Below are 9,846 nucleotides of genomic sequence, written 5' to 3'. Positions count from 1 at the left end.
TAGTTCCGGAAAACGCATAAATATGACATAAAGTATGCATAAAACATGTAGATATCATCAATAATGTGGCATGGAACATAAGAAATTATCGATACGTCGGAGACGTATCACCGGCCGGAGCGGGCGCGGCCAAGGCTGGCGCGGCCGTGCGGGGGCGGGCGGCGAAGCGGGCGGGCGGGGGCGGGCGGGCGGCCTTGGCGGGTGGGGACGGGGCGGCGGCCGTGGGCCGCGCGGCGCCGGCGGCGGCAGCCGGCGCGGGCGGCGGTGGGCGGCCGGGGCAGGGGCTAGGCAGGGGCGGGCGGGAGGAGGAAGAAGTGGAGGGTCTGCTATTTGGCATATTTTCGGAATATTCCTTTTTACAGTTTAGTCATACGGGGTCTGCTAGCTCGGATGATTTTTCGGCCGGTGAAAACTGAATACCGGGCCCTCTACTCACGTTTTAAGGGGTGAAAAAATACGGAACCTGTTAGACATGCTCTTAGAGTTGCTCTAAGATCAGTTCCCTTCTTGTGGTCGGTTCGAGGTTGCTTTCGTTTGGCACTGGAGGGCGGTCGATTCGAGTCCCTAGATCGGAACGTAGACTTCTGGAGAGAACGTAGACTTTTCTTTTTGCGAACGAGAGAACGTAGACTTATATATATGTGGTGTCGCCTGCGACGCTATTCGAAACGGAGTCCATGTCCGCATCCGAGCTGAGCTCCGAGACGCTCCGTTCCGCTTCTTCTTTGAGCGGACCCGGGCAATTTTTGTCGCGGCGTGTCGCCGGCGAAAAAACGAGACGGGAGATGGTGGCCAAAGCGGAGGTGCGGCCGCGGCCGCTCAAAGTGGAGGCCATCAAGAGCACCGTCGACATTTGGTTCTGTGATGCCCTCCGCGGCCTCAAGCTCAACGTGCTCGGCACCGACGACTCCCCCATCCCCATCACTGGTCAGCATCCTCTTCCCCATCCCCTCTCTCCCAATTCTAGCGATCTAGGGCGGAAGGATCGCGTCGGATCGAAGATAGTCTTAGCTGTGGGTACTCCTGGAGTTGGTGGCGGTCTGTGGACGCAATGTTGTTTAGGTTTTTGCTTGCGCTGTAAGGTTTGCTTCGAATGTTGCTTGGAGTTCGTGCTCTGTGTTAGCAACTTGATAGCAATTAATATTTTTCTTATTCCAGTTGGTTTCAGTTAAGGCTTCAGTTTTGGCCTGTGCTAAGATCAAATGATCAATGGTCTCAACTAATTGTTGGTGTAGTTGTATACTCTGCTGTGTGCACTCATTAAATAAAATTGTGATACGGGAAACAACTTTTGTGATTTCTAGAAAGAAGTGGGATTCCCAATTTAGTGGATTTTTTCATCTTCTAGTTTGACGGTTTATGTGTGTTGTGGCATGTATAGGTTTTTTTTGTAGTTCCAGTTACGTATTTTTTTTAACATACTAATAAATTTGTTTGAATTTTGTGCTAGGTTACTATACTCCAAGCCCTCTCCCAAAAAAGCCAGGACTCTTCAAGCTATGTAAACAATCGTTAGTCCCACCATCTGTCAGCTCATTTGGCTCTAGGAAAGAGTGTCTAATACCAGGGACGCTCATAAACACTAATAACATGTTGGGGTTCCAGAATCTAGATGCTGAGTCTCTACTAAGAGAAGAAGGAAAGAAGGTACTTCTACATTGTTTGAACTTTGATATCAGATTTGCTAATCTGTACCCCTTTTCAATTTACTTTGTTTTCTCAATTCCTTGTTGCATGTATTGTGGATACAGATCTTACATGATATTTTATCCGGTAAAATAGAAGAGTGTCCTTCTCTGCTATTAAGATTTCTTGTGATATCGTTTGCGGACTTGAAGAATTGGAAGGTCTATTACAATGTTGCGTTTCCCTCGGTTTTTTACTCTAAAATGACTTTGCTCAGCCTGCATAGTGCCTCACAAGTTCTCAGCCAAGAACAGGTCATGATTTTGTGCACCTAATATTACACAATCTTAACTTTTTTTTATTTTCTCTCTTCTTATAATTTGTAGCAAATGTTATTTATTTGCTCCTCCAGGCAACATCCTTGTCTAAATCAATGAAAGAGTGGCGTGGTTCAAACGAAACAACAGGTTTGATAAATGATTATCATCTCAAACTGGTACTTCACACCTTGTGTTTAGTTGGATATATTTCCCTAATTTTCTATACTTCTATTGCAACGGATAATTTTTTGCAGTTCACCCTTTTTTTTCGGTCGACATATCCTCAGATTCTTCTGTTGTTGTAAGACAACTTAAGGACTGGAAGGATCGTCAGGGTGGTGGCCAAAAGGTATGTTTGTGTCATTGATTATACATCGTAGAGATATTTTGTGGACGCACATTTGATATGTTATTAATAAGATCTCTTACTTCAAACTTCAGATTCCTTTTGTTATTTTGTGTGTAGATGTGTAGGGTAAAATATTAATGGTCGTCCTTACTATACACTATGGGAGGATCCACACACTAGTTTTTTTTTTTAACAAGGCAAAAGATTTGCCATTTCCATTGATTAAGAAGAAAGTTTTTAGGAGTCTTACAAACCACAACTTGACTAGGATGTCAAGTCGAAAAAAACAAATAAAAGCCTACTCTCGTGGTATTACAATACTCAACGCTTTAGCCCCCGCGACGCTCCAAAGAGTAACTTCTTCTTTGATTTTGGAAACAACCATGTTCAAGGTTGAGACATCGCTCCGAAAAATGCGAGCATTTCTCTCTTTCCATATCTCCCAAGAGACCAACATAACAAGAGATTTCATGGCCTTCTTAGAGGGCCCTTGCTTGTGAATTCCTTCACTCCACCAATCTTTGACGTTACGCATAGTGTGCCAACTAGTTGGATCAACATCATGGAGAGCTAACCAATCCTTCACCTTTACCCATACCCTAGTTGTGAAAGAACACTTGAAGAGAAGGTGAGAGGCGGTCTCATTAGCACGATTACAAAGCTTGCATGTACCGCAATTTTGCCAACCTCTTCTTTCGAGTCTATCCGCCGTCCAAACTCTATTTTGAATAATCAACCATGCAAAGATCCACACACTAGTGCTCATAAGAAGGAAAATTGAGCTCTTTATGTAGTGTACTACAAACTTAGGGCACACACACAAACACAAACACAAACACACATATTAGTAGCTTTGTATCTCTACACTATGGCTCTCTTATGGCCATTCTATAATTTAATTTTTTAACTCTTCTTCTCTTTGCTAGTTTGCTTGCCTTAGTGGGAGGGGAGGTAGCCTAAATAAGTAGTTTTACAATGTTGATTAGTGCCATGTAGCAACTATCCAAACTTTACGGTAGATAATATTTTTGGTTTACAATTCTCCACAATTATCCTCATATATAATATGCCAAAATATTATAGAAGCTTCTAGCAACTTTCTCAGTATTCTAGAACTTTCAAAGTATGCATTGCTCATTTCTTGACACTATATTTTCTAATGCAGCACCTATTTGGATTTTATGATCATGGATTTCATCAAGATTACCCTGGTTGGGCTCTTAGAAACTACATTGCATTCCTGAGCCTGCGGTGGAAAATCGAGAAAGTTCATTTCTTGTGCTACCGAGAAGGACGAGAGGGTATCGATCTAGAGAAGTCCCTTATTGGTGAAGCATCATTTGCAGCACCTCAAGGTATTATCATCGATCTGGATGAGACCTTCACAATCTCACTAGTAATTTGTTTTTCTAACATTGGTTGTGATTACAGACTGGGATGGCTCTGACTATATGCCTGAAGTTATTGGATGGGAAGGAGAAACACCTGGGGATGGAAGGAAAGAAATGAAAATGAAATCAATCGATCTTAAGTCACTGAGACCAGAAAGGTAGATGAAGAGTGTTTACCTTCCTCTGCACACTCTCAGTAACTAATGAGATTTATTTGATTGTTTATAATATATGCAGTCAAGATGAGGAACAACAGCTGATGCACTTAAAGCTTATGGGATGGCGGCACTTCCCTGTGAATTTAGACAAGTTGCGTGGCACTCGATGTCTTGTGTTGGGTGCTGGAGCTCTTGGCTGTGAAGTTTCTCGCTTACTCATGGTTAGTACTTTCTGCTACTACTATATCTATGTTCCTATGTAACAAACTGTAATAGTATCCCTTCCAACAAACTTTAACGGCATACGCACATACACATCTTTTGTACCTTTTATTTATGGCGGAACCAAATTTTCAGACCTGGGGTGTACGGAAACTAACAGTGGTTGATGGTGGTTGTGTTGCCATGCCTGATCTAGTCAAACAATCAATCTACGTAGAAAAGGATTGTGGTGTCCCGAGAGCTACCGCAATTGTTCCCCATCTAAAAGAGAGATGTCCTGCAGTGGTAAGTCGTTGCTACCTTTTTTTTCCTGAATATTGTGGTCTCTACAGATCGGCTTGTTGACAACACTTACTGTCATTTAGGAGGTCGAAGGCATCCGGATGGAAATACCAGTGCCTGGGAATCCAGTTTCTCCTAGTGTGCTTGATGATTGCAGGCGTCTTCAAACATTAGTAGCTAAAAGTAATGTGGTCTTCTTGTTGACTGACTCATCGGAGAGCAGATGGTTTCCAACTCTTTTGTGTGCAAGCGAAAACAAGGTACATTATTCATATGTGGGGTTGCAATAATTCTCATCTCATAATGGGACGTACCCAGTGCTAAGAGCTCCCGCACTGTGCGGGGTCTGGGGAAGGTGTTAGTGGCAAGCCTTACCCTCACGAAGTGCAATGCGAGGAGACCGCGACTCGAACCTGGGACCTCTCGGTCACAGGCGGTGAGGCTCTACCGCTGCACCAGGCCCGCCCTTCAATTCTCATCTCATAATGAACAGTAATTTTTTTTTTCTTTTTCGAAACAGAGGCAAAAGCTTTGCCTCGTCCATTTATTAAGCAGAAGGTGCCCGGTTTTTAGGAGAAAACCAAGCAAAAACCAACAACAACTGTGCCATAATGGCACACCCAAACCACACACACCGCCACAAGGGCACACCCAGCCACCCTGGCTACCCACAAAAGCTAAGGAGCTCAAGCCGGCCTATGCCAAACAGATGGCTCTTCGGAGAGAGACCGGCAGCTCCGCTTCTGACGACGAGCCTCGGAGAGGAGATGCGCAAGACAAGCGCCGAATAGGACCTTCACCGGACCACCTCACGCAGGTCATCGTACACCGCCCAAGGGTGGCTTCGACTTCACAGCAAGAAGAGATCACCACGAAGACATTCGAACACGCCGGAACGGAGCCGACTAACATGACCTTGCCGCAACCAAACCTTGGTCACTACCATCGTCGTTGCCTCACAAGACTCCACCCGGAACACCCGGACCTCCGATTGACCTCCTGCCAACCCAGAAGCCATGTGTGCCTACCCCGCCGGAGTGCGCGAAGGGGGTCACCACCTTCAAGACGACGCCCTCAAGAGGGGACACGACGAAGAATCGACGCCGTCGTCCGATCCCATAGGATCAAGGCTTTCACCCGAAGACGTGAACCCGAGGCAGCGAAGGTCGTAGAGCTCCACGACCGCCCCCCAAGAAGGACGGCGACATCCACAGACGCCGCGCGGTCAGGCTTTCGCCCGGAGCAAACGAACCACCACATCCTCACGCGGCCAGACAGCGAGACGAAGATCGAAAAAACGCTGACAGCCCGCAGTCCGCAGACACACCTCATGTGCAGAAGCGGCGCCACCGCCACACACAAGCCACCACTGCCACCTCCATCAGACCAAGGAGCTCCGCGAGCTCGGCTGCCACCACCCGCACCACGCGGGGTTGAAGAGCCGAGTCACACCATTACTGCCGACCAACTCACCGAGAAGAGCTCCGCGGACGCCGCCAACCGCCACAGAGAGGGAACTTCGACGGACGCCAACACGGGGGGTCCAAGGCAGAGCCGTCGGCCGCAGCAGCGCGAGCCCCCGGTCCAGCCACCATGCCGCCCTCGCGGCCACAGTGGCCGCCAACCACCGACATCACACCCGCAGGGCCGCCGCCCCGCCATCCAGCACTGCCCCCACCCCTGCAGCAACGCCGGTGAAGGCCGGGAAGAAGGGCGCCGCCTCAGCCCCGGCATCCACGGGCCGAGCCAGCGCGAGCAGGGGCGATCCCGAGCAGGCCCGCCGAAGCCCATCTGGACCCGAGCGCGCGCCGCCATGCCCCGCCCCGCCAGCATCGCTGCACCACCGCTGCGCCCCGCCCACGCGCCAACACGGCCGCCTGCGACGCCGTCATCGCCGGCCCCAGCGCACGCCGCCATGCCCTGCGCCCGACGAGCTCCCTCTCGCCAGGGAACGCGGGAGGGAAAGGAACCGCCCCGCCGCCACCTTCCCAGGGGAGCGCGCGGCTTTGCCGGCCCCCCTCCGGCGGCGGCGAAACGGGGAGGAGAGGTGGAGGGTGGCTAGTGGCTAGGATAATGAACAGTAAATTTTAATACATAGTGGCTTGAGTGGATAGTTCATATATTCTGGTCATGTAGCTCAGTTAAATAAGTGTGGTTTTCCCCATCTGTCTGTCAACACGTAGTGAGCTCTTGGGAACTAAAGGTCTTCTTTCTCCACTGCAGATTGCTATCACTGCAGCAGTAGGATATGACAGTTACCTTGTCATGCGACATGGTGCTCGTCCAGGAACAAGAAGTGGAGGTATGGATGACGTGATTGCTCAGACACAGAATTTGTCCACTGAAGATGCTGTTGGTCATCAAAGATTGGGCTGTTGTTTCTGCAACGAGAAGACTTCCCTTTTCAATGTATGCTACATAAAGACTTGCATTTGTGGAAATGCTCACCTTTTGTTTTGTTTTTTATACCTACAGTTTTGACACCAGTTACTTAACTTCATATTTGCTTGATTGTATTGTTTTGCAGTCAGTCTCCAATGAAACAGTAGCACTACCTGGGCTGACCTCGATTGCATCTGGCAAAGCAGTGGAGCTCTTTGCGAGGATGTTACATCATCCACAGGGGTAAGCTACTAAATACCTGAAAGATATTTTTTTGTATGTGTATCAGTGGTATCGATGAACAGTGGTTGATTAAGCTAGAAGCCTATAACTAAAGGAATCTAATCCGTCCCTGTACATTACGCGTTAAGGATTCTGTCATACCTCTTGCAGGATACATGCTCCAGGAGATATTGCTGGTATGGATACTGAACATCAACTTGGTTTATTGCCGCATCAGATGCAAGGATCACTTCCAAAGTGTCTTTTATCAACTGAGATAGGAAATTCCTCAAACGATTGCACTGCATGTTCCGATGTTGTAAGTAAATTTTAGGACACATGGTGCTACATAATAAGATTTTGTTGATTTTGATGTTAAAGATTGTAGCACACCTAATGCTACATTATAGAAGTCATGTATATTCTGATGTTTCTCCTTGCTAAAATTTCAGGTACTGTCTGAATATAGAAGAGAAAGATTGGATTTTATTATGAAAGTCATCAAAAAACCAACATATTTAAAGGACCTTACAGGCATTTCTAATAGTTTGAACAAGTCGGACACTTGTTTGAATTTGCCTGCCAGTTTCCGTGTAAATTCAGGGAAGTTCTCTAGTGTGGAATGTCTAATTTTAGGTGCTGGAACTCTTGGGTGTGATGTTGCTCGTATTCTAATGGTTAGTGTTTTGGTTGATGCTACTTTTATGTTGAATTACAGATATATACTCACTGAAATTCTTAGTAATCATGCTGGATACCAACTTTCTAGGATTATGGTGTTCAGAAGCTAACAGTGGTTGACAGTGGTCATGTTGCTATGTCAAATTTGGCAAGACAATCACTTTACACATCTGATGACCTCAACACCCCAAAAGCAACAGCAATACTTAAGCGTCTAAAGGAGAAATATCCATCAAAGGTGAGTTTTCACTAACATTTTTATTTTAGTTTTCACAACGTTCTCATCTCAATTTCTGCCTTGTAGGGTGACCTGGATGTTAAAGGAAAAATCATGGAAATACCGATGCCAGGGCATCCTGTGTCATCTGTTGAAGAAGAAGCTCTTGTGCGGAAAAATTGCAAGGATCTGCAGGAGTTAGTAGCTACCCATGACGCTGTGTTCCTGTTGACTGACACAAGGGAAAGCAGGTGGCTTCCAACACTTCTCTGTGCGAATGAAAACAAGGTAAACTATGTCCATATTTTTTAGTAATTTACACATTGGAAACTTTATATGGTAACCTCTCATTCTTCTGCAGATTGCTATTACTGCAGCTCTAGGATACGATAGCTACCTTGCCATGCGACATGGAGCTGGTCCAGGAACATGTTCTGAAGGTTCAAGTGTGGTTGTTGGCATGACTAGGCTGTCTCCACAAGATGTTATTGGCCGTCAAAGACTGGGCTGCTATTTCTGCAACGACGTTATTTCTCCTGTTGATGTAATGTTTGTTGCCTTAGATTATTTAAATTATACTCATTTCGTCAATATATTATCTGCTACAACCATCATCTATCATGTTTTTTTTACTATCTATTGATGCAGTCTGTCTCCAACCGAACACTGGACCAACAGTGTACAGTAACACGGCCTGGACTGGCTTCCATTGCATCTGGCCATGCCGCAGAACTCTTCGCAAGAATGTTAAATCATCCAGATGGGTAAGCAACCTGAACCACATGGTGTAGCATGAACTCGTGTGTTGTCATTTCTGTTTAAGATGGCAGATACATAAAGTGATGTGGAAACTGTGTGAACTGATATTTGATTTGCTGTATTTTGCAGGATACATGCGCCAGCAGATATCGCTGGCACGACCAGTGAGCGTCCGTTTGGTCTATTGCCACACCAGATACGAGGATCACTGTCGAGCTACAACTTATTAACCCTCTTGGGCTATTCCTCGAGCTGCTGTATTGCATGTTCCGACGTGGTAGGCAAACATTTTGAGTCCCGTGGTTGTTTTGAGAACTTTGCTGATACCTGTATTGTTTACTCATTACCTTGATGTCGTGCAAAAAAACAACAATGGCAGGTATTGTCTGAATACAGGAGCAGAGGAATGGATTTTGTGATGCAGGTGATCAATGAGCCAACCTATCTGGAAGACCTTACCGGCCTGACGGAGCTGATGAAGTCCGCGGATTATTCTCGGGTGGAGTGGGTAGATGATGTCGACGACGATGCCGAGTTTGCCGACATCTGATGTATCACATGATTTCATGGCTATAGAAAGTGTAAATATCAGTTCGATGCACAATGATTAATGTCACTGATGGTTACCAATTACATTTTCGAATTGCATGGGCTTTTTGTTACGATTCAGCACCCACCCTGTAATCAGCAGCACTCCTGAATCCTGGTTCGTCAAACACTTGTGCGGAGTAGGTTGTAACATGAAAAATGTTTACACGAGGTATTCCCTGTTATTGTTACCAGTGTTTTTCTCGGTAGTCGCTACTCCATCCTAGCAGATGCCGCGGTTCCTAGCAACATGTGTTGAGGCTGCACTGCCAAAGTCAGCAATGGCCCGTTGTAAGTTGTAACGCACGGTACTCGGCTGAGGCAGAACCTGAGGAAGGCCAAGAGGACGTCGCCTTGCTGTGACTATGCGGCTTGACTGCGAAAGCCCTGGCGAACAGCAAGTCCGCGGTGACCGGGCTGCTTCCAATCCTGATTGTTTGGTGTTTCAAAACTTCAACACCAACTCTCAAACTTGGGAGACCAGTTTCAAAAGATCCTTCTCCGCCGAGGAAAATGGGAAGGTGAGAGTGTTTGATGGAGATTCTGGACGATTTCAGCCCTACTAACTAACAAGACCGGATTTTGTGGGCTTTTGATTCTCATGGGAAATATACTGTTAAATAAGCTCATCAGGTCCCGAGCCGTTGAA

The 9,846-nt window shown here is 46.5% G+C and overlaps 1 protein-coding gene across 1 annotated transcript; it reads left to right on the top strand.

Annotated features, from left to right (window-relative positions):
* Positions 1 to 633: 633 nt before the first annotated feature.
* Positions 634 to 9,388, top strand: LOC127342930 (ubiquitin-like modifier-activating enzyme atg7). The gene is made up of 20 exons (XM_051368954.2): positions 634 to 927; positions 1,451 to 1,647; positions 1,752 to 1,940; positions 2,039 to 2,093; positions 2,201 to 2,295; positions 3,461 to 3,650; positions 3,727 to 3,844; positions 3,924 to 4,065; positions 4,202 to 4,351; positions 4,432 to 4,608; positions 6,572 to 6,757; positions 6,876 to 6,973; positions 7,124 to 7,271; positions 7,405 to 7,629; positions 7,722 to 7,871; positions 7,938 to 8,138; positions 8,212 to 8,394; positions 8,499 to 8,614; positions 8,739 to 8,886; positions 8,989 to 9,388. Exons 1-20 carry the CDS (start codon positions 678 to 680, stop codon positions 9,157 to 9,159), a joined length of 3,189 nt encoding a protein of 1,062 aa, XP_051224914.1. The 5' UTR covers positions 634 to 677; the 3' UTR covers positions 9,160 to 9,388.
* The last annotated feature ends 458 nt before the right edge of the window (positions 9,389 to 9,846 follow it).

This window comes from Lolium perenne, chromosome 3, assembly GCF_019359855.2.
Source record: "Lolium perenne isolate Kyuss_39 chromosome 3, Kyuss_2.0, whole genome shotgun sequence".
Classification (NCBI taxonomy): domain Eukaryota; kingdom Viridiplantae; phylum Streptophyta; class Magnoliopsida; order Poales; family Poaceae; genus Lolium; species Lolium perenne.
Note: the sequence above shows the minus strand (reverse complement) of the source record. Positions and strands in the feature narration are given on the sequence as shown.